Below are 27,815 nucleotides of genomic sequence, written 5' to 3' on the forward strand. Positions count from 1 at the left end.
GGACTATTGGACTGTATTCTAAGTTCTTTGTTCTCGTACAAATGTACACTTGTAGTGTATACTCTCTGTATGACTGTCTATCTATCTAGATGACTCTTATCCTGGCGGTTTGAGTCACCGATAAGAAACCCCCCACGTCATATATTTAGATGTTTATTGTCTTGAATAAGACAGCCTTTAACTCATCCTCCACTTCCTCCTCTGCTTGTATTCACGCTGTACTTTAATGGCGAAAAGCACCTTTGGCGCTCCCATGCGGGAGCTGTTCCTGTTCGACCCCCAATACAAGAACCTCAACCACGGTAAGACCATGCTATTTCTTCTCTTTTAAGGATACAAGGATACAAGCTAATGGGAAGGCTCCTACGGAACATACCCTCGCGCCGTGCAGGCCGCGCTGCGCGGGTTCCAAGACGAGGCCGAAGCCCGAACAGACACGTTCATCCGGTACACGACGCCTCCAGCCCTGGACGCCTCGCGCACCGCGGTGGCGAAGATCCTCAACGTTCCACGGCGGGAATGCGTGTTCGTCAAGAACGCCACGACGGGCGTGAACACGGTGCTGCGGAACCTGCGGTTCTCCCCCGGCGACGTCCTCCTCTACTTTGATACCGTGTACGGCGCGGTCGAGATGGGCATCACCTCCCTGCGCGAGACGACGGAGAACCTCCTCGTCCGCAAGGTGGAGTATACGTTCCCCGTCTCGCATGGGCAACTGGTCCAGCAGTTCAGGGAGGTGATTGATGCTGTACGTCGCGACGGGCTGAACCCGCGGATTGCCCTGTTCGACGTCATTGTCAGTGTGCCGGGCGTGAGGTTCCCCTTTGAGGCTTTGACGGGCGTGTGTCGAGAGGAGGGGATCCTAAGCTTGATCGACGGGGCGCATGGGATCGGCCATATCCCTATTGATCTGGGGGTTCTGCAGCCTGATTTCTTCACGAGTAATTGTCATAAGTATACACCTCTGCTCTTACCATATTCTTACCATATTCTTTTTTTTTACTCTATCCTCTTGCTTATATGCTTAGATGGCTGTTCACCCCCCGTGGATGTGCAGTGCTGTACGTCGCTCAACGGAACCAGCATCTCATCCGCACCACTCTCCCAACCTCCTGGGGCTTCATCCCCGAGACCTCCGAGACAGGGGCGTCGGTCCCAGACGGAGAAAACACCCCCTTTGAGAAGCTGTTCGAGTTCGTCGCCACAACAGACGACACGGCGTACATGTGTGTCCCGGCGGCGGTCAAGTTTCGTGAAGAGCTCTGCGGCGGCGAGGACCAGATCACATCCTACATGGAATCCCTCGCTAGGGAGGGCGGCGATCTCGTCGCTGCCATCCTGGGCACCGAGGTCCTCCAGGAGACAGATCTGCAGCCGGGCGAGAAGAGCCAGCTGCGTCGGTGTGCGATGGCGAATATTCGCGTCCCCGTTGACATCGAGGATATCCCCGATGTGCCTGCTGCCTGTGCCTGGCTGCAGAAGACGCTCAACGACGAATACAATACCTTTGTGCCCTTTTATCCGCATGGGGGTGCGCTGTGGTTCCGCGTTTGTGCGCAGGTGTATTTGGAGAAATCGGATTTCCAGTGGCTGGGCGAGGTTTTGAAGGAGCTGGTCGCCAAGTTCAAGGGGAAGAAGGTTGACTTGCCTTTACGATGATAAGAGTAGAGTATAATCGTTCGTTATGTATTGAATATTGATATTCATATCCACATCTTCTCTATATCATCTTGTACTGTCTTAGCTAGCTCCTCCAAACCGACTCCGCATCCACCCTGTAATCCCCCCGCCGTTTCCATCCCGACTTGCCCGTCTTCCATCCTGCCCGTTCGAATCTCCCCATCCAGCGGGACGGTCATCCCGGTCGGTTGGCCAGCCGGGTCGTCCGTATATGTCGTACGGCCGGGCGCTGGATCGTCGTCGGGGCGGTGGTTCAGGGCTATCAGGGATGACGACGGGATTCCGTTGACTGCCCTCGGAGCTGAAAATTAGCTAAGATGTAAAATGAAACAGAATGTATATATATATATATATTACTTTTCGTTTATCCCCCGCCGGCAATGCGGACAGGTATTGTGTTGGTTTAGCCACATCTCAATACACGCTTCGTGGAACCAGTGCTTGCACGGCAGCACCGTCACTTCGGTGCCCAGCTCCACGGCGTCCATGCAGATGGAGCACTCGGCCTTGCCCTCGCTGCCCAGCATTTCCTCGTCGATCTTCTTCTTGGGCAGGGATCGGATGGCGGTCTCGGGAGCCGGCGGCGGGGCGGTGCCGTTCACGTTCTGGTCGATCAGCTGCGAAATCACCCGGTCCAGCTCCTCTTGCGAATAGACCGCATCTCCGTGTCGCTGGACGTTCAACAGGCTCGAGAGTATGGCCAGCGGGTTCGGGCCCGTCATGACGCGGACCCCGCCGCCTCGTACAGTCCCGTTCGACTCGAAATCTTGCCGGAACAGATCAAGAACACTGAGATGAGCACCGGTTACTACTGATGAACCAACATACTGGAAAAACACATACTCATTCAAGGTCCCCAATGCCGCCCCCATCGGCTGTGGTCCTTCTGTATCCCGAGGGTACAGCCGTCCGCCCGCGGCTGCATACTGCGGAGACGACTCCCGTCCACGCTCCTGTTGCAAAGGTGACGCCCCCCGACTCAACAGCGGGCTTCTAGCTTCCGGATGGTATGTGTCCGCCAGGCCATGGAAGATCGTGTCGAGGCTGCGGACCATGGGCAGCATCAATGGATCCCCGGTCATCATCCCTCGACCGGGAGGGAACCCGCCATTGTACGTAGTGCTAGTGAAGGTGAACCGCCCATCAGGAGATCGGTATGTGTGCCTACTGAATCCCGAACCTCTCGAGCCAGTCGATAGATACGGGTCGGTCTCGTGATCGTCTGCCCACGGGTTGTGATCTGCCAGCGTGTTGATCGGCGTCTGCTGCCGTCTCTCTTGTCGGGGCGGCGGGGTCAGGTTAATAGGTGAGGGGTCGGGGTGGGTTTCTTCCGGAGGAATCTCGATCTATATAAATTCAGCAGATGTAATAAGAAGAAATAAACAGAAGAAAAGAAAAAAAAAAAACATCCGTACTATCTCTGTGAATTCGGATCCGCACTGGGGACAGGTCAGGCCATGCTCGTTCCTCAGCCAGACGGCGTTGCAGGCGTGGCAGAACATCCGATCTTCACTTGTGTCGGCCATCTTTCGGTTCTGTTGCTGCTGCTGCTGCTCTTGCTTCGGGCGAGATGAGACTGACGCTAAGGGAGCAGAAACTTGTAGACGAAGGAGATTAGATGTGAAAGAAACAGCTAATAATAGTAGCCAGCTGAAAGGTCGCTCCGATCGGGCGCGTGTGGATATCGTTCGCTGCAGAGGTGGTCCAAAGTCATTGTTTCTTCACAACAGAGCTTCACCATCGCGACGAAGCAGAGGACGAGAGAAGCAGAGAATTCAGAACCACATACTGGATGTGTAGAAGACCAAGACTCGGGTGCAACGGGTGAGGTGGTGAGTGAGTGAGGGAGGAAAGGAGGGAGATGAGGGAAGACAGCCTGATCTGCCGAGGGCTCTCGTCCCGAATGACGTTTGCAGGTGATCTAAAGTGGCGCAGACACGTATGATTGTGTCCTCTTGTATCTACGGTAATTCCTACTCGATGAGTCGGCCTTGCAAACTATCAGAGTGTAATACACTTGCAATCGTAAGATTAAACAGTTCATAATTAATCTGGGTGAGCCGTCATCTGCGTGCTATGTAAACGTCCCACGAACAAAGAAACAACGCCAACAAATGCTACACCAAGAGAGATAACAGGTATGTACGGACAAGAAGAAAGAAAGGAAAAAAAAGAGAGACCTTCGCAGGGCTGAGATCCCCCCTATCTTTTCCTGGTTCCACGGAAGACAAGGCTGCCGACGACGCCTGCTGCAACAGCCAAGCCACCAATGATGGCAATGCCGACTAAGCCTTCCTTGGAGACCTTGTCGTCAATCAAAGATCGCAGGCTGCCCGCCTGCAGGTTCGCCGGCTCATGTTCGAGGAGCAGGTCGTTGTACCGTCGCGCCTCTCCATAGTTGCCGAGCTTGTAGTTCCCCAGCGCCAGGTAGTAGAGACATTCGCGTCGTCGCTCGGGGGCCGCACGGAAGATTTCTGATAGGAGACGCACGCCTTCTTGTTGCTCTGGACGGGCGTTTGACTTGATCAAGCCCTGGTAGGAATTAGAAGACAGCCCTTCCGGGAAAGACGATGCTGAGTGCTGGCTCATTCATACCCATGCATAGTTGAACTTGGTCTGGATGCCAACATAATCACCCTCCTTCTCGTATTGTGCTCTCAAGACCTGCAGCTCGGCCGGCCTCAGCGGGCTATCGACAAATATATATTAGACTCGATCGATCTCTGGTGGGTGTATACAGTATGGGCAACAAACCTTTCGGCATCTGCGGCATCTGTTCAGAGAAAAACAAGTCAGTAAGCTGGGGGGGAGGAAACAAAAAGAGCATAGCATCTGGTAGCATACAGGGCAGGTTGGATCCCATCTCACGGCAGTCTGCTAGTTCAGATCCCAATAAAACAGAGCAGCAGAGGGTAGGAATAATACTTTGTTTGGATGCTATCGGAAGAATCAAGATTCGAGTCTCATCGAGCGCTGCCTGTCGTCACCTGCACAGCCCCCAACACGTGGCGGTGCAGGCTGTGGCGGTTGCTCCCCCAACGCGTGTCAACAAGAAAGAAAGAAACGAGGGCGGTTTTGTTTGAGCTGAACGAGCGAGCCTTCTCCAGCTTATACGCGGTAATTTCAACTGATCATTCCAAAATGTTGCTCGACGAAGACCCTGCGACAGTAGGTTTTTTGCGTTTTCTGCGTTTATCGCGTTCGTTGAATGATAACTGATGAATGAATCCAGCTCATCCACCATACCGTGGGCAACTTCAACATCCAACCGGACAAGCAGGCCGTGACACGCATCAATGACTCGCTCTCTACCCTGCAGCAGTCTCGCGAACTGCGGATGCGCGAGGCCGAGTCCGCCCTGCGGAAGCTGTCGAGGAATCTAACGGCCATGTCGACGCAGTACGAGGAGGCAGTCGTGGCGCATGACTCGGCCAAACACGCTGCGGAGATCGTCGAGCTGGACACCAAGAAGTTCCGGATCGCGAAGACAGCGACAGAGCTGGAGATTGAGAGCGAGCGGCTCGAGAGCGAGCTGGAGATGCTCAAGGAGCGACTGGCTGATCTCGAGGCGCAGGGGTTAGAGGGTGACGAGCAGACAAGACGTGAGCGAGAGGCCGACGACGCCACCATGTAAGTCTTTCCGTTGTGTTGAAAAGGGAATTACTGTGTCTAATCTCCAGACTGCGGTTGAAAATCTTCCGATCGCTCGGCATCGACATCGAGGCCGACGACGCCGGCAACTTTACCAAAGCCGTGATTCGCAACAGTCGCAAGGGCGATGTCCACGTCGTTAACCTTGACTCCAAGTTCTCGCGCTTTTTCTACGCAAATTACTTCTGGTCAACCATGCAAGGTTGACTTTGGATATATCGTGTGTGATGTCGTGGTGTTACATTTTGCTGGCTGAGGCGTTGAGGACGGATTAGTGTGGTGGAAACTGATTTCTACGAGATATACCCTTATGCATTATGAATCTTTGTTTTTCACTCAAGCCCATTAGATCTCATCTGCTCCAGGATCTTAGACCTCTCGACCTTTCCTGGAGAGATCCCATCGATATGTGTTAGGTCAGGGTATGCGTCTTCTAGAATATCGAGCAGTCTATGCTTGCTTGCCTCGGGCATGCCGGCGTCATCTTCCTGCCACCGCGAGACCCATTCCGCCTCTCGCCGAGCCATGACCGCCTCCACCTGGTCCATGTGCGGCAAGTCATCGCCATCCCAAGTCAAAGCCAGGCGCTTTGTCTCGGGGTGCGCCGCTTCCGAAGAATCATCTGCAGTGTAGCGGGCCTCGACGCCCAATCCCCCCAGCCCCAGCTCCTCGACATGCCTGTTCCATAGTGCCTGGCGTAGTGTGCCGTCCTGGGCCATCATCATCCAAAGCAGCGGATACGTACTCCTCGCCATCGCGTCCCGAACCCCCTTGGTGGCTTCGCGCGGGCTCACCAGCACGCCTACCGTCTCACGCGTTCGCCAACCCAAGGGCGAGCCACGGAACGCGCCCTCGAGCTCGCGCACAAGATTCGGCCCCAGTTTCGTCTTGAACGCTTTGCACTGCACAATCACCCGGATCGGTGTCCGGGGTTCCAGCCGCGGAATGTGCCAGGTGCCCACGAGGTCGATGCCTGCATCGTCGCGCCCGCCAACCCGGTGTAGCGTGAAGGCAAACCGCCGTAGACTCTGCAGAACACTGTATTCGTACTCGGTCCCGATATACGTCGTGCTCGTGGTAGGTAGCGCTGTCCGCTCCGCGTAGGCCAGGAACGAGGCCAGGTCGGTATGGTGGAGAGACGGCGGCGAGGGCGCAGCCGGCAGCTGGAAGAGACGTCGTGTGAAGGGACTCAGGGCATTCTGGGCGCGGGATTGTGAGAATTGCCGACGAACGACACGGTGGAGAATCGAGGGTGTGAAGAGAGTGCGTTGCATGTCAGCCTTCAAGTTGAGGTGTAGCTTTTCGTTTTGTCTAGAATCTTACCGCCTCCGCAACAACGAGATAAGGATGTCTACATTCTAGTCTATTTATTCTACCTGCTATAAGGAGCTGCTCATAAGCTATCATCATGGCAGATATCCTGACTCAGCTGCAAACATGTCTTGACCAGGTGCGTATCCCATTCAAATTCGATCTCCTCAAGAATCAAGAGTTAACCAACACCAGCTCGCAACCCAATTCTACGCCACCCTGAGCTACCTCACCACCTACCATGACAACTCGCCCGCCACGCCGCCGTCAAATACACCCAACGCGGCGCCTGCTCTAGCGAAGATCCCTAAGAACTCAACCGCGCCGCCCGTGCCTGCCTCGGCGCCCGTCCTGGAACCAGAGACCCCGGCTCCAGCGCCAGCACAACTACCACAGGGGGACGCACACCAGGGAAAAGATACACCGGGAGGACCAGCAGGAGCAGGGGCAGGAGCAGGAGTCGATCCGGCTCTACCCCCCGCACCAGACTCGCCGCGCACATTCGCCCGGCGGCAGCGGGAGCTCGCCCGCGACCTGATCATTAAGGAGCAGCAGATCGAATACCTGATCTCTGTGCTGCCGGGGATCGGCTCGTCCGAGACAGAGCAGGAGGCGCGCATCCGTGAGCTGGAAAAGGACTTGAGGGCTGCGGAGGCCGAGCGCGAGAGTAAAGCGCAGGGACTCAAGGTGCTCCGGAAGAGGTTGGAGAATGTGCTCGGGGCCGTCGAGGTGGGCATTTACGGGGATAGAGAAATATCCCTTTCCTAGTTTTAGTAGGTAGACTGTATGAACTCATGATTGCATTGAAGATTATCTAAATAGTAGTTCTCTAAGCTGGATTAGGCGGCTCAGGGTTGCCCGGTAAAGTATATCAAACTGCTCGAAAGATGACTGAAGGGATAGAGCGTAAGCTCGCATTCTATGCCTGGTAACTGGAGTGTAAGTGGCCCCTTTGAGGTGTAGACACTAAATATTAACTGAGAATAAAAAAAAAAGAAAAAGAAAAAGCAATAAAAAGGTATGATGAATCGGGTATCAGATGAAGCTGGAAGAATATCAAATGCCCAACGCCAGCCGTCTTGTAATCTGCATATATCCGCGCCAGGTTTCACACGGTAAAAAGAAAAGAAAAAAAAAACCAAAAGGGGAGGAAGGGAGAAGATGAAAATGGTGATTAGCTTGGAAAGTTACTTGAAAAGACTGCGATATTCCCTCATGCGCTGCTCCTGGACTTCCTTGCGGTCCAGTTTGCCCCGATTCATGCTCATGTCGGCTAGCTGTTGCTTTTTCTTGGCCAGCTCGAAGATCTTTTCCTCGATGCTGCTCTTCATGATGAACTGTACGATGGAAACCTCGCGCGTTTGCCCTAGGCGATGGACGCGATCTACCGCCTGGGCCACGGCCGCAGGGTTGTACTGCGGCTCCATCACATACACTTGGGAGGCGGAGGTCAGGTTGAGACCGACGCCGCCGGCCCCAATGGTTGCTAGAAGGACCACCACGCTGTCGTCATCGCGAAATATCTGCAGAGCATTGTTGCGGGCTGCGAGGGACATGGTGCCGTCCAGACGGGTGTACCCCGTGATGCCGTTGTCTCGTAGGGCGATCTCGATAAGGTCGAGATGTGATGTCCATGCAGAAAAGACCACGCTTTTGATCGGGGGTTCGCTGTTTTCTTTCAGGATCTTGGTCTGCTCGGCGGCTTGCAGAAGGTGATCGATGAGCGCCCTTGTCTTGGTATGCGGGCCCTCATAGTCCCCTAGGGTCTTGCCTTGCTTGCGAGTTTGCTTGGCCTCGGCTTGCTCGACCAGGTATTTCTTTAAGCCAGCGGGAGTGATAGTGGAATATGCCATCGGGATCCACCCCTCACATGCCTGGCATTTAACCTCTGAGCCGGCCTGAGTATCGAAGGCTTGCTGCCAGCCCGAAAAACAGTCCAGACAGAGAACGTCGAAGCATGGCAGCATGATGGCCATGACTGCCTTCCTGTCGGCCGCATCGTTGCCTGTATCCGGTTCTTCAAGCCGTTTGCCACAGAGCGCACACGAGTCCCCGGCCGAATTCTGCATCAAAGTGAACATTTCATATGCCTTCCTATCGGTCGCCGCCGCGGTCGGATCATTGTTTCCCTCTTCCAGGTCAATGGCATCCTGGACGCTCAGCCCTTTGATACGTTCTCGGTCGTCCCTGTCTAGAAGTTCCTTGCCATGGGCACTGACCTGCCGAAGTATCATCATGGCCTTGAGAACATGATGATACATACGGCCACCGATCTTCGACTTGCTTTCGCCGGCAATCACGTTCATCATCATGTTCGACTCTTTCCGGAAGAACTCGTGCAGCTGCTGCTCTTCATCTGTGAAAGTCAGGCTGATAATTTGGTCATGACGAGGAGGCAAGTCGATTGTGTCCTTGACCCGTCGCAGCGTGAACGAGTCCACGAGCACACGTAAGCTGGCTAGCACGCTCGGATCCCCGGTCTTGAATCTGCTGAGGATATGAGCGCCGAAGCGACTTCGGTCATCGTAAGGGAAGAGGCTCAGAAACTTGGTCACCGACAACAGATCCTCCAGGCGGTTTTGGATCGGCGTGCCCGTGACCGACCAGCGGCGCTGGGCATTGAGTTTGAAGATGGCCTGCGTCTGAGCAGCACTTTGCTCTCGGATCGTATGCGCTTCATCCAACACGATCCGAAACATGTTCATCTTAGTCAAGGGGCTTACGCCGCGCTTGGTGCCTCGTCCGGATAACTCGCTCAGAACGATGCTGTAAGTTGTGATGACCAAGTCAAAACGAGACAACTCTTCGACGTCAGTCGTCCTAGAAGAACCATGAAAAACGTTGTATGAGAGGCTGTCCTCCCGAAGATGTTCCTTGATCTGTGCCACCCAGTTGTTGACAGTGCTTAGGGGGACGACCAGAAGCGTCGTTCTGGTGTTGCGGATCCCTGGCTGGCTATGGACCAGATCCTGATGGGGTACCATGTTCTCCCATTCGCGCGATTGCTGAATGGAGGAAACAACGAGGGAGAGAATGCTCAACGTCTTCCCCAGGCCCATCATATCTGCCAATAGACCGCCTAAGGTCTGTGGTGGCTCTTCGTCCACAACCGTACCGCTAATGACCTCCCGGTACTGTTTGCGGCCGTTGGCACGATAATGGATTCTCCAAAGCGAATTGTTATCTTCCTCCTTTGGACCGAATCTACGAGGTTTTTCCTTCTCCGACATAAACCACAGGGCCTGTTTTTGATGCCGAAGCAATGGCGTCTGGACAGACGCGGGTGGCTCCATCTCGGGGAGGTTGTCAGCAGTCCTCAGCTGGTCGAACATCTTCATGACTGCATCATTGACTTCCTCGGCCGTGCGAATTTCGTAGTTGATGCCAAGTCGTCCACGAGGACCGCCGACTGGTGCAAAATTTGCCTGAGCCCGCCTTTTCTCTGCATGGGGATTGAACACGGGCACTCCCGGCTCGACAGAGTTTGGAGTGCCCAGCCAGACATTATGCTGTCCCAAATGTTTGCCGATAAGTTCTGCGTCCTTGCGCAGGCCATAGAGATTGATTGAAGCGCGGTACAACGCAGAGCAATGGCCCCACGGTTCCTCACCTGGAAGTCGCTTGCGAACATCCAGCCGTGCAGTTAGATCAACCTTCAAAGCAGGAAAATCGAGAAGTGGAGCAATAGCCGTGGCGGTCTTTGCATCAATGGCCCCAAACACCTTTGTATTCGGATCCGAGACCGCGATCCTGTTGCCTGGACCTGATTGGCGGTGCACCGCCAGTTTCATCGAAGGCCAGTCGTGTTTTGAATCGGAGAAGATACTCTTTGCAGAAGGCTTCGGGACAAAATGCGCTTGGATCATGGCATTTTCAAGTTTCCCATAGCAGACTCTCTGGTGGCTGAGATTATTGGCACCTGTAACCTGCAAGTCATCATCATTGCTTGAATGGCTGGGTGTTTCTATGCATTCCATAATCAGAAAAAGAAATCTCCTCTCATCAATCCTTGGTGTCATCGACTCACCGATAGTCAAATCCACGATGTCAGGTGTTGCTGGAGACGAGGTGTCGGAAACTCCTTGTTCACTTTTCATCCACTTTCCTAGTCCATTGTTCTCATGCGGGTGAAAACTCGACTTCTTCGTCGAGTTCTGGTTGTGGTCCATTTTCAGCCGTTTGCGCATATGGTTCCCCCGCCTCTCCACGTTGTACATGTCCTCTATGAAGCTCCCGTGCTGCGACTCGTTAAAGGCATTTAGATACTCGGAGCTCCGCTTTGCATCGTTTCCAGACTCCTCCTGAGGGCTCGCAAACCGAAACTCTATGCCCGACCCGGCCTCCATCTTGTTTTGCTGCCCTGAGCGGTCGATTCTCGAGCTGGCCGTTTCAGCACGCGGCGAGGGCTTCATTCGGTTCGCCGAGGGGGTGCCGTCACGTCGAGGGTTCAATAGGCGATGCGCTATGGACAATGTACCTGCTGGCGTAGCGACATTTGCAGCGCCAGCCTGTGGCGAATCGCTCGAGTCCTGGGTCCTGGGGTCTTCAACGTGTGAGTTAGAGAAAAAATCCTCGAAGCCAGTGGGATCATCAGGAGGCGAAGGGCAGTTAAATAGGGACTGGGAGATGAACGGATACACGCAAGAGGAAGCAGATGCTTCAACTGGGTCCGCAGTCAAGGATCGAGCAAGGAAATCTGAGCCGTTACCATTTGCGCGAAACTGCCGCTTGTAGTTCCGCGGATCCAAGAGCATTGCAGCATCAGAAACCATCTTGATCTGAGCAATCAAAAAATCCGGGTATCGCGAAACGGTTCCAAGCCGGGGTCTGGAATCTGAGAAGTAAGTGAGAGGTGAAGGTGAGCGGTTTCGTGAGCAGGAATCAAGGAAGGGGGATCGTGGGATATAAATGGGTTCGTGGAGTCGGCCAGACAATACCGCAGACTGGGAGGCCAGCCGCAGAAAGGACACACATGCGGCGGGTTCCAGAAACAGCGCAACGAGCGCAGGGTACGTCTTCAACGAGAGCCTCTGGCCTGCTGGGAAGGAGGAGGGGTTTCATGACGCATGAAGCCCTCGAGCAGATCTATCGCAGTCGCCAAGACTGATAAGAGAGGGTCGCCTGCTTATCTAATATAGGTCACATGCGCGTGTCATGTGAGAGTAAAATACTCCGTCGGTATCAGTACGGTATTATTGGTATCGAGGTAAATATGGTGACTAAGCGAGGTATAAACAATGCACTTATTTCTCTCTATGCTATTCAAAGCATCACTGAGCACCATTCTTCCACCGTCGTTCTCAAATGCGTCCATACCCCCCCTTGTTGCTTGTAATTCCCAATAGCGGAAACCCCTTCTGGCGCGGGCTGGGACGTCTTGGGAGGAAGAGGGGTATCGTTTCTAATGGCAAATGCTTCCCAGTCTGAATCCCTGGTGAAATAGTCTAATGTGGTCATGATGAAGCAGAAGGGGGAAAGACTTCAACGGAGAAGTATGCTGGGAACAGCAAGTGAAATAGTTGTCTACTGATAGATTAGATTGTGAAATGATTAAAATGATGAGCAGGGGTATAGTGATACCACCTAACGTCAACTCTGCGGAGTCCGGTAAGGTATAGAAGCTATAGCCTTTAAGTTAGGTGGTAGGCATGGTACGGAGTACTGAGGGCTTAGATTAGCAGTTACCCTGGTTGTTGACGATTGTAGTGATATTCAGAGGTCCTATTAGTAGAAACTAGGATATCAAACTGCTCTATTATCTATTGAAAAGTAGGAACTTGGTACAAAGTTGATCTTGGTGGTGGAATGACACTGGAGAAGTATTTCATTATATACAGAACATCTAATATTACCCAGGGGTGGAGGTGTATTCCCGCAGAAATTAAACTGTCATCTAACCCGCTGATCAACATAAAATAAAGAAGAGAGGGTGAACAAAAGAAAAGGAAGAAGAAGAGGAGGAGGAGGAGGAGGAGGAGGAGGAGGAGGAAGGGGGTGCTCTAGCACCAGGTAAATACAGGGTTTTTGCTCTTGACAGCTTCGAGTCGTTCCACAATCACTTTGCGCTGGTTGCCTTCCATGCCTTCGGCGGCTGCGTAGCCGAGATCGCCCTCAAGATCATCTCCACCGAAGGCGAAGCCGCTGTTACGACGATCGGCGGTCAAGGAGCCGCGCCTGGGTGCGCCATTCGGGTCGGTATGGTGGGACGTCGGCCGCGGAGGTAGGGTGGCCCAGCTGCGGTCTAAACCTCCTTTTCTAGAGGAGGCGATTTCGCCGAGACTTCCATGGCCATAGTCACGGCCATCGAGCGTGGCAGGACTGCCCGCGCCTTCTCTAGATCTGTGGAATTCATTCGAGGTGCGACTTTTGGACAACTCAAACCGATTCGGGTTCGGAAGCTCGCTTGCAGGAGATCCCAGACCCAAGAGGTCGTGGTCGGACCCGGGGTGGGAATAGGTGGCAGCGCCTATATCCATCTCCTCATCGTCAGAACCATAGTTGCGCAATTTGCGCCGTTGCATCTCCGTCGACGGAACGCGAAGAGGGATTGCAACGGGTACATCGACCAGGTCGTCCCAGACGCAGACTCGCGCCCTTCTCGTCAGTTCCAGCGGACCGTGGTCGGGCTGCTTCAAGGTCTCGACCACGTTCCACGCCTGGCCCTTCATGACGGCGATCTGGCGTGCAAACATGCTCTCTTTGAAATCGTCATCTTGGGCGAAGACACGGCGCAGTGCCATCTGGGTGCCGCTCCACCACGCTGTCGATGTCAGCAATGGTAAGAAGTGGTCTCTGGTTTTCTGCGAGAAGGGTTGTCCGATGAGAGATACAGGTAGGAAGAGCCAACCAAAGGGGAAACTACGCCACTAAAGTAGAGAAAAAGAGATTAGTAAAAAGAACCGATCAGTATACAACATAGGGGGGGCGGCAGTAACTTACGGCATCCGGATGCTTCCAAGGCCACGACAAACTGTTATCAATGGCTCCGATCTTGATCGAAGTCGTGCGCGCAGCTGGACCATTTAGTGGCGTTCCGCTGCGGCTCACCGCCGTCATGGTCTCACGTCTCCTGTAGGGATAAGAAGCGGTTGGGTTTCGATCGGAATTCACAGACACAGGTCGAGCAGGGGGGGTATTTTCGTCGTCTTCATACGAGGGACTGGTCGACTTGGGGGGTTCGGCGATCAAGGACACCTCTTCCGTCTGCGAATCAATCTTGATCATCCAGTTGTCCAGCCCACGATCTGTATTTCTCATGATATAGTCTAGGATCACTAGTTTCTCTAGCTCCTCCCGGAAGGCCTGCCTTATGTTGTCCGTCCACTGGAAACGTCGCTCCGTGCTCTCGTCTCTGGGGTTTGGTGTGGAAGCGTGTCCGTTTGTATCTTCGTCTTCGTCGTCCGAATGGGCACCTGACGGACGACATGTCTCGTTCCACGGCCGCTTCTTTCGTTTTGGCGCATCCTCTGCCCGGAATCCACTGTTGATCTGATCGGGCCAGGGATGCTCCCGGAGAAAGATGTTGGCGTCTTTGTAACCCTTGAGAAAGACCTGGAAACTGCCCACTTTCGGTGGCAGGGGTTTCTTCCCCATCCACGCCTTCCTCTTGTCCCAGAAATCATAAAAGAATGACTTGGATGACAGCCAGACGATGTCAGTGTATGGGACGAGATTGGTGCGTAGACGAGAGTCAAGAACGTATGCAGCGGCTTCGGAGACGTAGGAAAGGTTCGGGATGAGGCACGCTCGACCGAAACAGCATGGAAACAGGTTCCGATGTAGCCATTTGGTCCACTTGGGGTTTCGCGACGCGTAGGGCTCTTCATCCTTTGGTTTGAAGACACCCACAACCTTACCATCGCTGTTTCGCGCAAAATAACTCCCGGAGCTGCCCTGAGTGATCATGCGGGGATGGATGCCCAGCTCAATGGCGAGGCGAACGCTCTCGACAGTCGCCTCAAACTCCGCTTGCGCTCTGCGCTGAGCACCCTCGATCTCGTCAGAATCCAGAACCTCCGCAGTGATGGGTCTGACCCCATCCGGCGGCTGGAAGACCGAGTGGTAGATCTCTAGCTTCTCCTCTTCGTATGTCTTCCCCTTGACCCGTGAGATCTTGAACTTAGAGGCGATTTCTTCCGCCCACCGCTCGAGACGAGCGTTGATGGCTTTGATATCGACCCCCGAGTTCCTGCGCCCTCGCCGATGCTGATATCCACTATGTCGACGCCGGTGGCCTGGCGGCGAGACGAGGCCGGCGGCGGGCATCTGGCCCCTAGCGGAGACCGGAGCATACCGAGGGGCGGACTGGGAGAGCGTATGGGGGGCGGCGTAAATGTCGTCTTCGTCGGAGGATTCGTACAGATCGTGACCACGGTCTTCCTCTTCTTGAGCAAGACGGGCGTACCCGGACGTGGCAGGTCGATGTTTTGGCATGGCGGAGGCAAAGCAGTAACTTCTAGCACAGGAAACGTAATAAACAGAAGCAAAGAAAGAAATTATATTTATTCAGATGTCGTATGCAGCAATCATTCAGTCCATCGCCGGGCGAATGAGCAGCGCAGAGCAGTCCAATCTATCCCTGTCACCGAAACTCGTGTCGCGGGAGGCATTAACAGCTGGTAAAACCGCGCTGTCATCATCGTCCAAAGGGATTCCTCCACAGCCAGGGACTCCAGCCACAGACCCGGAGAAACAGATCCGCCGGTGAATGCACCGCCACAGCCAGTCGGAGCTGCTCCTCGACAGCGCTCAAGGGTTCCACAGCCAAATCCACTCCAGGCAGAGCTTAAACCCGTCGACTGGGGCAGTCAAAGAGCCCCTGAACTTCTCCTGAATGATGGGAAAAGGGAGCCGAGGGCTGAATCAGTGAGCGAGTGTCCCGGAAGAGGCTGGATTGACAGGCTGTTATCTCACGGCGGTCATTATGAAGGGTAACAAAGGAGTACCCCTTAAGCAGCTGATTGATTTTCTTCATTTTATCTACTCCGTACTCTAGTTATCTGCTAACTGATAAGGAAAAATTTTAGATCACTCGTTTCAGCAAAGGAAACTACATTGACGGGTGTAGTAGTTGCCGGTACCCACGAGGTAACCGATGAGAGACTCTCGCGCCATAATCAGAATAATGAACTGAACCAGACGTTTATTACTCATTGTTACTGTCCTCGTCTCCCAGACAGCCAGAATCTCGTGTCTTTATAGTGTGGAATTCAATGAAGTTAAAAGGCCTGATAAGTGCTGGCCATATTCGTGCAACACAAGACAGGTGCTGGATAGTATCCTTGAAAATGGGTCACCTATACAATTGTGGAGTATAGATTCTGCCTACGATACTTCATACAGCAATCCATGTTTAATGATCAAGGCAGGCATCATTAAACGCGGTCTAGCTAGATTGTTGATTTCTATTTTACTGGTTATTTATAAACCCAGGAAAGACGAGACTACCTATACTCCAGAGAAACTCTATATAGCACGAATTCTCAGTGAGATGAAATATAACTGGCTATCATGCAATAATGGGTGATGACTCCCAGTGTGAGGTCCTCCCACTGTACTCCGTACTCTGTAATGAACGATATACATCTAGATTCAAGTAGCTGGAAATCGAAGACACTCCATACCTATATACTCCGTGCTCGGCACGTCTCGATAACCGAATAATTAAGGGGGAATGTAGGGGCGTCGCGATAACTCAGATTCCCTGCGTGTTGCATAGAGCCGAGAGGCAGGGGATCATCAACGTTTGTAGAATTCCATCGCTAAAGTAGACCAACGACAGGCTCGAGGAATTTCTGAGTAGCCCGCACGGCTCTTACGCCAGCCGCCAGATATTATTATTGCTAGATTAGCATTTGGGGGTTGTCGGATCGTCTGATAAAATCGATAGTCTCTGAAAACGCGTGCGATAGCAGTCCCGATAATCTATCACACAGGGCAGGCTTCTCTTCCTCGCACCTCCTCCAATCTCGTGTCCCGATAAAACAACTTCTTCAAACCACCTTTGCAGTGCTGTATGCGTGGTTCAACGGACCTGGTGTTTTCTCTGTTTTTATTGTCATCAGTCGCTCCTTATTGTCGCGTCGCCTCGGGCTCTGTTCGTCCAAAGTCAGCGTGATTTAAAAAGATTGTTCGCTCTTTTTCCTCATCTGGATTTGATCAAGTACGTATGAATGAATTGACTGGAAAGGAGGACGCCTATCGTGTCCGAATCGCTCGTTCTGTTACTGATTGAAAAGCCAGGACAATTTAGAGTCGCTGCCCATATTACCCTGTACCCGTCGAAGTCGTCTGCGTCTAATAAACGACGAACGTCAAATCTCTCTTCCCTTACCCTCCAACTCGCGTTCACCTCCGTCTTGGGTTCGGTCTTCATCGGCCGGATTTCCAGCACACGTCACCACGGCTTCCACGGTGGCTTCCGTTCTCTACCGGGCGTCGCCCATCGATCCGTCGCTGCAGCCCACCTCCTCTTCGATCCCGCCGAGCCACAGTCTCCCGGACTATAAACCTGCGATATCCCCCATTGAGACCGAATCTGCCTCACGGCCATTAGATTTGGATCGTACCCCAAGCGGTCTGACGCCGCCGTATCATAGTGGTGCTCTCCCGGGACTGAGCAGTCTAGAGAAGAGTGATACCACCACTACTACTACTACTACCAGCAGCAGCAGCTTCCTGTCTACCTCCCTCTCGCCGTCGCTGTCCGGCCTGTCAGCGCTTGCATCGGTTGCGTCCGCGCCTACTTCCAATCTACGGTGTGTACCTGCCCCTCTCCCTCGCAGAACGGAACAGCTCCCGAATTTTGGCACTGCCACAACTCGTGCAGGGGCTGACCCGAATATTACGTGTCCAGAACTTCCAGCAGCGATGCAAATCTGAGCATGGCGAACCTGAGTTATGCGACATCGTCTCCTGCCGCCACCACTGGCGGGCAGGGGAATAATCCGGTACGTTCGAGTCTGTAGCCCTGTGTCTTGCTTCCCATCCGGTTTTTATCCCTTATCGCTGCGGTGTGGCCTTATCGACGCTGCTGGTCGTCGGCCTCCTCTCACGGCCTGCTGTTATCAGTGCAGCGCCGGCCGGGTCTTGGCGCCGGCGCTTTTTGTGCCTACCCGCGCACCACCCGCTTCTCAGATCCTTATCATCAAATCTCTCCAGATCTTATCAACATCGCACATCCACCCTTCCATCCACTATCAGCCCTCTCTTCCCTCTCATTTCCTGCTGCAAACCTGCCTGTGCTGTCCTGAGCCCGCTGCGATAACATGGCGACCGTGTTAGCTGACCAGAAGCGATCCCAATTACAGCCCGTCTGCCAGAATTGCGGCACCTCGACCACTCCCCTCTGGCGCAGAGATGAACTCGGCTCTGTCCTGTGCAATGCCTGTGGTCTTTTCTTGAAGCTGCATGGCCGTCCGCGTCCGATAAGCTTGAAGACAGATGTGATCAAGAGCCGTAATAGGGTGAAGACTGCCGGGCAAGGTGCCAAGCGCAAGGTCAGTTAAATTCGGTTCTTCCCCCCCCCCCCCAAAAACTTTTTTCCATCTCCGTTTCTTTCTTCTCTTGTCATCACGCTGACCCACTGTTCTTTGTATTCTTCTTCGACTACAGTCTAGTGGCACTATTGAAGCGAATGGTCTGTCTGCCGCACGGTCGGAGGCCGGCACCCCGCCTCTGGGATCCCACGGGTATCGCCGACCGTCACGGAAGGCCTCGCCCGGTCATTCGGACCGTTCCAACTCCCCCATCTCCCGGACGGAAACCCCTGGCCTGTCCGCGATGCAACAGCATAACTCCAACATTGCTCCGCAGCATATGTTCGATAGTGTGACGCTGACCGACCACGTGTTGAACCCGCCCAACACCCTGCCTGCCCTGCAGCTGCACCAGCCGTCTCCTTCCTCCAACACCGTGGTCGATCGTCATCTCGAGGCGCCCCAGACATACGAGGGCCTGTTGGCGGCCAATACATCTCTCAAAACGCGCGTGAACGAGCTGGAACTGATCAATGGGCTGTTCCGCGGCCGCGTCACGGAGCTGGAGCAGAGTGATGCCACCGCGCGCCGATCAGAGATGATCGTGCGAGATTCTGAGGCCCGCCTTCGCCGCTCCCTAGAAGACGCTCATCGTCGTGAAGAAGACCTCAAACGCCGTATAGCCGAGTTGGAACGCCAGCTGGCCACCCGTTCGTCCGTGGGGGGCTCTGCCAGTCTCGATAGCCCCAACCACGAGCCCCAGTCCAAAAAGATCAAGCTGTCCGATGTAGTGGATAGCTCCTCTGCTTCTCCGACAAAGTCACCCAAGAGCATCTAGCTCCCTCACAAAGTCTGTTGAGCAAGTTGGGATGGTATTGACACCCGACGTGTGTAATTTCATTCTCCTCAAGGAAACGAGACTATATAGGAGAGGGGGGTTTTTTTTTTATAAAAAAGAAAAAGAAAAAGAGAGAGAATTACACACGCAATCAATCCCCTCCGTTCGACCGACTCTTATCTGATCCCAATGGATCATTTTGATACCCTTAACGACCCTTGCCTCTTGGCCGGAAATGAAGTGGAGTACTCTTAATACCTTGTGTGTTGTTGTATGTGTCGGTGTGTGTGTTGTGTTGGCTTGGCTTGCCCTCGGAACTGAAATAATACTCCATCCATATAACTCTTATGACTGGTTGGAATCTGCCTATCTGCTGTTCTATGTCTTTTGTCTATTCTATTTTTTATTTTTTGTCTGTCTGCCTCTGTTTGTGTGTACAACTTGAAATCAAATCTTTTTTCTTTCTCACTTCCCCAGCAAATTAACCAGACAAACCATCAGAAAGAGGTGGAAAAAGTGTCTTCTCCTTCTATGTGTTGACCTTTCTTTTGTTGATTCAGATTCCCTTTATTCTTTTATGCTTTCCTTTCTTGTCTCGCTCGAGTCTTGTCCTTCCATGCCAAGAGCTGAAGCAAGCAGATTTGATATAGAAAGGGCCGGATTGGACGAGTATATCTAAGTAGTCCCTAGGCATCTTTTATGGACGCAGTCTTGCTGGATAATGGTACAGCAATGCTATTTTCTAGTCTTAACATCTATGGTTACTATTCGTAGTGGAAAACTACTTTTATGAAAAAAATTAAATGCATGGTTTCAACGAGAAATCATTTCTTGTCTATGACTATCAGTAGACTAAGAGAGGCAAATCTTGAAATAACCAAGTTAAGACATCTAATGACAAGGGGGAAAAAAAAGAGATTTTAGGAAAGAGAAGAAAATCTAGTTGGAATGAGTTGAATAAAACGAAAAGGAAAAAAAAAAGAATGTAAAAAAAGATGAGAACTCCTTAGAGAGAGAAGATATGAAAAGAAAGAAAAAAAAGAAAAAAACTTCAGGCAAGACGGTCATGTTCAACCTTCTTCTGAAAGTGGCCATGGGCCTGGTTATCTTTATAGATGCTCCAGATACAGACTACTATTCCCGCCATGCCGGAAACCATGGTCGTGTAGTAGGCAGTCTGGTAGCACTGCAGCCCGTCGGGGCAGTCGCGGGATCCCTCGGGGGTGATCACAGAGTGGGCATCGTAGATGTGGCCGTAGATGAGGTTGAAGATGTTGCCACTCAGCACGGGGGCCAGGATCATGACTCCCCAGTTCTGGGACAGGCCGCCGATGCCGAAGGTCTGGGCCGTCAGCGAGGGAAAGACGCCGAACAGAAAGCCATAGGCCACTCCCGTGAAGCCCGACACAAGAACCAGCGTGTGTGGGTTGGAGATGGACGAGCCGGCGAGCTGGGTTAGAGTGAAGACGACGGCGGAAATGAGCAGGCACCAGAAGCGCGACATGTGGAGCTTCTGAACGAGGATATCAGAGCCAATACCTAGAAAGATACTGAATTAGAATATTCCCAAAAAAGAAGAAGAAAAAAGGGCAGACATTCGATGGCAAAAGGGGAACCCACCACTCAGTAGGCGACCTGAGAAGTTGCCAATCGACAAGATCGAAACGTGCATCACCTGCTGCTGCTGGATAAACTTTGGGGTAACGCTGTCATCGTAGTACTTCCAAAGTGCCTTGGCCTGGAAAGAAAAATCGGTCAGTTTTTGTAAACGCCCAATCCTTCGAGTGATATCGTGTCCTTACACTGTTGCCAATGTTGCTAGTACGAAAGTCAGTACAAGAGGTCCGATTTCAGGGTGATTTCAAGGGTCTTTCTTGGTGGACGTACTTGATGGTCATCAATCCAAGACCGGACAAAAGCGCCATCATGGCGAACAGCTGCCAGAACTGCGGTTTCCACAACATGGCCAAGCCTCTGATATCTAAATGCGGTGAGTCGACGTCAACATCAGAAAGACCTCCCAGCGTGTCTTCAGAGGGTCTCGAGTCCGCTTTAGAGACCAAAGACGAAGTCTCATCGATATCATTCTCGGGATTGACAACAGGGCGATGCTGCGAGACTTGGGACCCTGAGCGGGCGTGCGCCGGGGATGACTGTTGAAAAGCTGAACTCTGCATACCTGCTTCCTCAGACGCATCGTGAATAGTTTGAAACTCGGAGGATCCGGCCGGTCGTAGTCGCCTGGATTCAGTCCGGTCTCCATCGGAGGGGTAGTGTGACAGCGTATGGTACGATTCCGGGGAAGGAAAGATGCGCAGGAACGGAACCGATAGGAGCGTCAACGTGAAGGTGCCAATAGTCAGTAACAAGAGAAACTGGGCGGTGTCATCTTTGAAAGCGATGGCCGATAGGGTGGACCAGAAGAAGGCGCTCAATCCGAACGCCGCCAGAGGGAAAGCAGTCGCAGTGCCCCGGTGACTGGGGAAGTTCGACGCGGCTTGTAATAGGGTCAATTTGGGGGGGTCCGCCTTGGCTTTTCATTGAAGAGTCTAGGAGGGAAACATACCAACTTTGATAGCGGCCGAGAAGGCCGAGCAGCCTCCTAGACCGCTTAGAAAGGCGAAAAAGGATAACAAGAAAGTCCCGAGAAATCCCTCCCCGTTCACATATGCTGTTTCGTGGGAAGAATGTTAGTTCGTCCGTCCTAGGTCCTTCACCGTCGCCATCCTCGATTCTGTTGCAACGGACCTTTATATATAGGATAGTACCCGATTCCAAGGGAAAACGCGCCGATCAGCGACGTCAGGCGGGGGCCATGAGTATCTGTCAGCAATCCCAGCGGGAATCCCGATCCATACATTCCCAGGTTTGCAGCCGCACCCTAGAGTTGGTTGATCAGCGATATGTCTGATATCCCACCGGGACAGGAAGTCTCACAATGAGGTTCGTCTGGGTCGCCGACAGCTTCATCCGTTCTGCGAACTGTGGAGCCCACGCCGAGTACGCATACTATCGAGCCAGGCAAGTCAGAAGAGCCATTCAAATCGTCGGCACGTATTTCGCAAGAGATCAAGGGCCTCCTCATACATTGGTTCCACACGCCAACGCTACAAAGGTGCAGGCGACCACCGACACAATCCGGCGCACATTATGAACAGAACTCATGATGTCGATAGAGACTGTGAGGCGGCTATTTCTTGCAGCACGCAATTAATCACCCTCAACAGAGCCGTCAAATCCCACCGAGCCCTGTCTGGTAGCCCGGAGATAAACGAGTAGATAGGGGGGCAGCACACAGAAGGTGCACGGCGACGGTGACCAGCTGCTGGAACAGCTCCGATAAAGAGAAGACAGAAACCGACACGAATCAATCAAGGAAGGAAAAGGAAAACGAGCGATAGCAGAAGCAACAGCACTCGCTGCTCCAGAAAAGTGGCCCCAAGTCGCTGCCGCGCGTAAATTCGGAGCGTCTGAAGCGGCGGGAGACTTTATCGATAACCAGTAATCTTAGCCGATCGGATGCTGACATAAGCAGCTTTCGTCGTCATGGGCCTTCCTTGTTCCGGCTGCTCCTCACTGCTCCTCACTGCAACACCTCGAGTCAGTCACCCAAGAATCCGCTCTCTGGTCTGCAGAAATGGGCGGGCTGTTGTCTATACCGCTGATGGCGGTCCCGAGTATGGGTACGGTATGTTTTGCTCCTCTTTGAGAGCCTTCGTTGATGCTGTCTGGTGGTGGTGATGATGGTAATGGAGTTGCCTGCTGACCCCTCACGTTCTACCAGCTCATTACTCTTGGGACCTCATGCTGTGGCGCTGCGACTTGCTCTGCTGTGTGCAGTGCATGTGGGAAGTTCCAGAATAGGTGGGTGCAGAGGAAGGGAGAGAATGATGGTGGTGGAGAAGGAGGCAGCGGCTAACAGAAGTGATAGTATGGCGACAAGAATTGCCTACGCCTTTATTTTGTTAATCAACTCGATCGCTTCCTGGATCATGCTGACGCCGTGGGCGTTGAAGAAACTGGAGCATCTGACGCTGGACTATATGGAGATTAAATGTGATGGGAAGGAGTGCCATGGCTGGGTGGCGGTTCATCGCATCAACTTTGGCCTGGGGCTTTTACATCTGCTCCTCGCATTCGCCCTGATTGGGGTCAGGACCTCCAAGGACAGTCGAGCGGCGCTGCAGAATGGGTTTTGGGGTCCGAAGATTATCCTCTGGCTCGTCTTCGTCGTCATGTCCTTCTTCATCCCGGAGCCCTTCTTCTTCGTCTACGGTCATTACATCGCGTTCTTCTGCGCCATGCTCTTCCTCCTGCTGGGTCTCATTCTCCTGGTAGACCTGGCCCACTCGTGGGCCGAACTGTGTTTGGAGAAAATTGAAGACAGCGATTCGCGCCTCTGGCGCGGTCTGCTCATTGGGTCGACCATGGGCATGTACGTTGCGTCCATCGTCATGACGGTGCTGATGTATGTCTTCTTTGCCGGCAAGGATTGCACCATGAACAAGACCTCCATAACCGTGAGTTACATTCTTTTTTTTTTTTTTTTTTTTGTACTTGGCAAGATACACTAGTACTGACCTTACAGATCAACCTGGTCATCTTCCTCATCATTTCCTTGGTTTCTGTACAGCCAGCGGTGCAGGAATCCAACCCGCGTGCGGGTCTGGCCCAAGCGGCCATGGTCACGGTTTACTGCACCTACCTCACCATGTCGGCAGTCTCCATGGAACCAGATGACATGCACTGCAATCCCTTGATTCGGGCTCGAGGCACCAGGACTGCCAGCATTATTCTCGGGGCGATTGCCACCATGGTAACGATCGCCTATACCACCACACGCGCGGCTACCCAGGGGATTGCTCTCGGATCCAAGGGCAATAACAACTATTCACGACTGGGTGCCGAGGAGAACGAGCACGGTCTTGTCACACAGCAGCCCAGCAGCCGCCGCGAGATGCGCGCCGAAGCTCTCCGCGCCGCCGTGGAGAGTGGAAGTCTGCCTGCCAGCGCGCTCGATGATGATGACGATGATGAAGATGACGATTTCGACACCAAGGATGACGAACGGGGCTCGACCCAGTACGACTACACCCTGTTCCACATCATCTTCTTCCTGGCCACTACGTGGGTGGCCACCCTACTCACCCAGAACCTGGACCCGAAGGCCACAGACGATTTTGCCGCCGTCGGTCGAACCTACTGGGCCAGCTGGGTGAAGATCATCAGTGCCTGGGTGTGCTATGCGATCTACCTGTGGACGCTGGTTGCACCTGTGCTTTTGCCAGATCGCTTCGATACCTATTAATTGAATAGTTATTTGGCTAGATATTCACTAGTTAATTGACTATTAGGGGGATGTATATACGTTCCATGGCGTCGTTACTTACACTTGGATGACGCAATCCTGTCTACTGTATTATTGTTATTAGCACATTCAATTCTCTATTCTCTTGCACCATTATACTCAATCCTCTCTAACTATCACTCAAGTATAATAATGATACTCCGTAGAGGGTGACGGTCTTGGCGCCAAACGCGTAATTAATCAGCCTCACGACTCACGCGTCCCACCAGCATCTTTTGAAATCAAGAACAAACACCATGGCATGAACATGGCCACAATCAAGGCCATCGAGGCCCGCTCGGTACTGCATTCAACCAGACACCCTCTGCTTTCATCTGCTGACTGTGCAGGTCCACCAAATCCAATCCGGCCAGGTCATCGTCGACCTGTGCTCTGTTGCAAAGGAGCTTGTCGAGAACGGACTCGATGCGGGGGCGACGTCGATTGGTAGGTAGCAAGCAAGCCTATGGCTTTACAAGGCTTTCAAACTGGCAGTTTGCTAATTTGGATATTGTTAGAGGTTCGATTCAAAAATAACGGGCTGGACGTGATTGAAGTGCAGGATAACGGGAGTGGGATAGCACCGGACAACTACGAGAACGTGGGTATGTTTTATTTTTATTTTTTTTTTGGAATGATTTGAGTATTTTTGGAGTCTACAGTTTCACTAAGATCAGTAATATGGTTTCTAGCGCTGAAGCATTACACGTCGAAACTGTCGAGCTACGATGACCTCTCACGTCTACAGACCTTTGGTTTTCGGGGCGAGGCGCTCTCGTCGCTGTGTGCTCTGTCCGATTTCTCCATCGTCACGGCACAGGCCAACCAAGCGCCGAAAGCGAACAGGCTGGAATTCGAGATCTCGGGAACACTGAAGAAGACACAGGTGGTCGCGGGCCAGAAGGGGACGACTGCGTCCGTGGTCGGGCTGTTCAAGAGGTTACCCGTGCGGCGACGCGAGCTGGAGAAGAACATCAAGCGCGAGTACGGCAAGGTGCTGAACCTGCTCCATGCGTACGCGTGTATCAGCGAAGGGGTGCGCTTCAGCGTCAAGAACACGGTGGGCAAGACCAAAAATGTCGTCGTCTTCTCCACGAACGGCAACCAGAGCGTCAAGGAGAACATCGCCAACGTGTACGGGGCGAAGACTCTGGGTGCGCTGATCCCGCTCGATCTCGCGCTGGAGTACGAAAGCTCCGTGTCGTCGGTGAATCGGGCCCAGCGCGCATCCAACAACCAAATCCAGGTCCGGGGCTTTGTCTCGCGTCCTGTGTTTGGGGAGGGGCGACAGACGCCCGACCGACAGATGTTCTTTGTGAATTCACGGCCCTGCGGCCTCCCGCAGATCGCCAAGGCGTTTAATGAAGCCTACAAGTCGTTCAACGTCGCGCAGTCGCCGTTTATCTGCGCAGACTTGCACATGGACACAACCGCGTACGATGTCAACGTCTCACCGGATAAACGGACCATCCTGCTGCACGATGCAGGCGCCCTGGTTGAGTCGTTGAAAGTGGCGTTGCTCGAACTCTTCGAGGCCGCGGAGCAGACGGTGCCCCAATCGCAGGTCTTTACACCCAAGCCGTCCGCGACGAGACAGCTGTCATTGAAGACAGTGCAGACTCCCGTGAGATCTAGAAGGGAAGATTCTGACAACCTGGCCTCGGACATTAATGACTCCCAGCTCGTGTCGGACGTTGCATCTAGCCAGGTGACCATGTCTCAGAGTCTGAAAGCTTTCAGCGCTCACCAGAGTGAGCGGAGCTCGCAGTTAGAGGTAGCCTCCTCCCCTGCACGAACCGTGCTGTCTCAAGCATCCCGAACGCAAGAGTTACATAGTCCGGAAAGGGAGAACGATGAAGAGTCAAATGATGGGGAAGATATATCTCAACAAAGTGAAGAACCGGTTCCTAACCTCCAAGCCGATTACTCCGAAACGCCCAACGTGATTCAAAATGCCTTTGACAGGATGCGACCGCGACGACTCCCTGCTGAGATGGCCGTCATCACCGTCGGTGACCGGACGGTCACCTCCAGGATTGGCAGTGGGATTCCTCGTAAACGGGCCTCGAATTCCCCTGGCTCCGGCGCACTGCCCAAACGACGAGTGCACACGCCGTCTCGCCCTGGTATTTTTGGTCAGCATATGCAATCTTTTGCGGCGGGAACCCATGAAGATGAAATCGAAGATGAAGATGAGGAGGGGGATGAAGAGGAGGATCGAGGGGAGAAAGAGGGAGAAGAGGGAGAGGGAGAGGAAGAAGAGGGAGAAGAAGAAGAAGAAGAAGAAGAAGAAGAGGAAGAGGAGGGTGACACGGATAAAGAGCACATTCAGGAGCCACTACAAACTCCCAGTCATGCAGACGTCGACATAGAAATGGAAGAAGCACCATCACCAGCACCGGCACCAGCACCGGCAGCAGGACTCAACGACGAAGCCAAACGAGTGCAAGACGAGGCCAAAGTGCAAGATTTGATCCGGGAGGCGGAGGCATCCACGGTGTCCGAGGAAAGCAGCCTGAAACGGGCCAACAAGTTCAACCGGGGAGCGACGCGCGACTCGACGGTGCAGCTGGTGAGTTTCATGGACGGGTCTACGGCACGGATCGCGGCGCAGATGAAGCAACTACGCGACAGTCTCGATTCTGGCATTGTTCGTAGGAATAAAGAAGAAGAAGAAGAAGAAGAAGAAGAGGTTACGGCGGAAGGCGAGGAACGGCTGTCGCTGACGGTCAGCAAGGAGGATTTCGCCCGGATGCGAATCGTCGGGCAGTTCAACCTGGGGTTCATCCTCGCGACACGGAGCCACGCCGGTGGAGACGAGGGACGAGACGAGCTGTTCATCATCGACCAGCACGCGTCGGACGAGAAGTTCAACTTTGAACGACTGCAGGCCGAGACGACGGTGCAGAACCAGCGCCTCGTACGGCCGCAGCGCCTGGAGCTGACCGCCGTCGAGGAGGAAGTGGTGTTAGCGAACCAGGCCGCGCTGGAGAAGAACGGGTTCCTCGTCGAGATAGACCAGAGCGGCGACCACCCCATCGGACGACGGTGCAGTCTTGTCTCCCTGCCGCTGAGCAAGGAGGTGGTCTTTGGCGTGCGCGATCTGGAAGAGCTGATCGTGCTGCTGTCCGAAACCGCGGGCGCGGGCGCAGGCGCAGACGACTTCATCCCGCGCCCGGGCAAAGTGCGTCGCATGTTCGCCATGCGGGCGTGCCGGTCGAGTATCATGGTGGGCAAGACGCTGACGGGGCGGCAGATGGAGCGTGTCGTGCGCAACATGGGCCGCATCGACAAGCCGTGGAACTGTCCGCATGGGAGGCCGACGATGCGCCATTTGGCGAGTTTGGATGCTGTGGGTATACTGAATAAAGATGTTGGATGAATAATTATAAATGAAATATCTATACATGTATAAAATGTCTATGATCTGTCTATAAATACTTATCAATGTGGGATACCCCACCATATCACATCTACATGTACAGAGTACCTCTTTAGTTATATAACCTCC

At 53.3% G+C, this 27,815-nt stretch overlaps 10 protein-coding genes across 10 annotated transcripts; 5 read left to right on the plus strand and 5 right to left on the minus strand.

Annotated features, from left to right (window-relative positions):
- Positions 1-226: 226 nt before the first annotated feature.
- Positions 227-1,659, plus strand: ASPZODRAFT_64654 (hypothetical protein; the record flags this gene model as incomplete). Its single annotated transcript, XM_022729250.1, has 3 exons — positions 227-302; positions 360-954; positions 1,029-1,659. The coding sequence occupies 3 exons, from the start codon at positions 227-229 to the stop codon at positions 1,657-1,659; spliced, it is 1,302 nt and encodes a 433-aa protein (XP_022581719.1).
- Positions 1,660-1,740: 81 nt separating this feature from the next.
- Positions 1,741-4,543, minus strand: ASPZODRAFT_15887 (hypothetical protein; the record flags this gene model as incomplete). The annotated part of the gene is made up of 8 exons (XM_022726372.1): positions 1,741-1,981; positions 2,038-2,469; positions 2,524-3,026; positions 3,096-3,256; positions 3,903-4,212; positions 4,276-4,369; positions 4,435-4,453; positions 4,525-4,543. 8 exons carry the CDS (start codon positions 4,541-4,543, stop codon positions 1,741-1,743), a joined length of 1,779 nt encoding a protein of 592 aa, XP_022581720.1.
- Positions 4,544-4,821: 278 nt separating this feature from the next.
- ASPZODRAFT_65852 (hypothetical protein) lies at positions 4,822-5,538 on the plus strand (the record flags this gene model as incomplete). Its single annotated transcript, XM_022729334.1, has 3 exons — positions 4,822-4,848; positions 4,913-5,310; positions 5,361-5,538. The coding sequence occupies 3 exons, from the start codon at positions 4,822-4,824 to the stop codon at positions 5,536-5,538; spliced, it is 603 nt and encodes a 200-aa protein (XP_022581721.1).
- A 125-nt stretch (positions 5,539-5,663) lies between these two features.
- ASPZODRAFT_64978 (hypothetical protein) lies at positions 5,664-6,605 on the minus strand (the record flags this gene model as incomplete). Its single annotated transcript, XM_022729271.1, has 1 exon — positions 5,664-6,605. One exon carries the CDS (start codon positions 6,603-6,605, stop codon positions 5,664-5,666), a length of 942 nt encoding a protein of 313 aa, XP_022581722.1.
- Positions 6,606-6,739: 134 nt separating this feature from the next.
- Positions 6,740-7,529, plus strand: ASPZODRAFT_166437 (hypothetical protein; the record flags this gene model as incomplete). The annotated part of the gene is made up of 3 exons (XM_022726759.1): positions 6,740-6,781; positions 6,838-7,437; positions 7,477-7,529. 2 exons carry the CDS (start codon positions 6,740-6,742, stop codon positions 7,408-7,410), a joined length of 615 nt encoding a protein of 204 aa, XP_022581723.1. The 3' UTR covers positions 7,411-7,437; positions 7,477-7,529.
- Positions 7,499-11,701, minus strand: ASPZODRAFT_132175 (hypothetical protein). The gene is made up of 3 exons (XM_022722958.1): positions 11,351-11,701; positions 10,670-11,185; positions 7,499-10,606 (listed from the first exon to the last, which is right to left on the minus strand). Exons 1-3 carry the CDS (start codon positions 11,412-11,414, stop codon positions 7,830-7,832), a joined length of 3,357 nt encoding a protein of 1,118 aa, XP_022581724.1. The 5' UTR covers positions 11,415-11,701; the 3' UTR covers positions 7,499-7,829.
- A 912-nt stretch (positions 11,702-12,613) lies between these two features.
- ASPZODRAFT_96053 (hypothetical protein) lies at positions 12,614-15,496 on the minus strand. The gene is made up of 2 exons (XM_022730520.1): positions 13,582-15,496; positions 12,614-13,508 (listed from the first exon to the last, which is right to left on the minus strand). Exons 1-2 carry the CDS (start codon positions 15,073-15,075, stop codon positions 12,642-12,644), a joined length of 2,361 nt encoding a protein of 786 aa, XP_022581725.1. The 5' UTR covers positions 15,076-15,496; the 3' UTR covers positions 12,614-12,641.
- Positions 15,497-17,909: 2,413 nt separating this feature from the next.
- On the plus strand, positions 17,910-18,957 carry ASPZODRAFT_64636 (hypothetical protein; the record flags this gene model as incomplete). The annotated part of the gene is made up of 2 exons (XM_022729249.1): positions 17,910-18,140; positions 18,256-18,957. 2 exons carry the CDS (start codon positions 17,910-17,912, stop codon positions 18,955-18,957), a joined length of 933 nt encoding a protein of 310 aa, XP_022581726.1.
- A 942-nt stretch (positions 18,958-19,899) lies between these two features.
- On the minus strand, positions 19,900-22,413 carry ASPZODRAFT_132179 (hypothetical protein). The gene is made up of 9 exons (XM_022722959.1): positions 22,045-22,413; positions 21,895-21,966; positions 21,706-21,838; positions 21,524-21,628; positions 21,137-21,454; positions 20,845-20,938; positions 20,760-20,775; positions 20,578-20,695; positions 19,900-20,496 (listed from the first exon to the last, which is right to left on the minus strand). The coding sequence occupies exons 1-9, from the start codon at positions 22,120-22,122 to the stop codon at positions 20,009-20,011; spliced, it is 1,422 nt and encodes a 473-aa protein (XP_022581727.1). The 5' UTR covers positions 22,123-22,413; the 3' UTR covers positions 19,900-20,008.
- A 132-nt stretch (positions 22,414-22,545) lies between these two features.
- Positions 22,546-27,686, plus strand: ASPZODRAFT_159152 (hypothetical protein; the record flags this gene model as incomplete). Its single annotated transcript, XM_022726383.1, has 9 exons — positions 22,546-22,645; positions 22,742-22,821; positions 22,889-23,477; positions 23,546-24,193; positions 24,655-24,751; positions 24,823-24,909; positions 24,997-25,903; positions 25,934-26,102; positions 26,154-27,686. The coding sequence occupies exons 1-9, from the start codon at positions 22,595-22,597 to the stop codon at positions 27,684-27,686; spliced, it is 4,161 nt and encodes a 1,386-aa protein (XP_022581728.1). The 5' UTR covers positions 22,546-22,594.
- Positions 27,687-27,815: the final 129 nt, after the last annotated feature.

The sequence above is a fragment of the Penicilliopsis zonata genome, assembly GCF_001890105.1.
Source record: "Penicilliopsis zonata CBS 506.65 unplaced genomic scaffold ASPZOscaffold_6, whole genome shotgun sequence".
Classification (NCBI taxonomy): domain Eukaryota; kingdom Fungi; phylum Ascomycota; class Eurotiomycetes; order Eurotiales; family Aspergillaceae; genus Penicilliopsis; species Penicilliopsis zonata.

Coding starts and splice junctions, on each gene's coding strand:
- ASPZODRAFT_96053 (XM_022730520.1), bottom strand. CDS start 15,075: ATGCCAAAACATCGACCTGCCACGTCCGGGTACGCCCGTCTTGCTCAA. Junction 13,509..13,581: donor CTTGGAAGCATCCGGATGCC/GTAAGTTACTGC, acceptor TCTCTACTTTAG/TGGCGTAGTTTCCCCTTTGG.
- ASPZODRAFT_132179 (XM_022722959.1), bottom strand. CDS start 22,122: ATGAGTTCTGTTCATAATGTGCGCCGGATTGTGTCGGTGGTCGCCTGC. Junction 21,629..21,705: donor GTACTATCCTATATATAAAG/GTCCGTTGCAAC, acceptor CCCACGAAACAG/CATATGTGAACGGGGAGGGA. Junction 20,497..20,577: donor CTCAGGTCGCCTACTGAGTG/GTGGGTTCCCCT, acceptor GTATCTTTCTAG/GTATTGGCTCTGATATCCTC.
- ASPZODRAFT_132175 (XM_022722958.1), bottom strand. CDS start 11,414: ATGGTTTCTGATGCTGCAATGCTCTTGGATCCGCGGAACTACAAGCGG. Junction 11,186..11,350: donor GCGGCAGTTTCGCGCAAATG/GTAACGGCTCAG, acceptor CACACGTTGAAG/ACCCCAGGACCCAGGACTCG. Junction 10,607..10,669: donor CATCGTGGATTTGACTATCG/GTGAGTCGATGA, acceptor TGGAATGCATAG/AAACACCCAGCCATTCAAGC.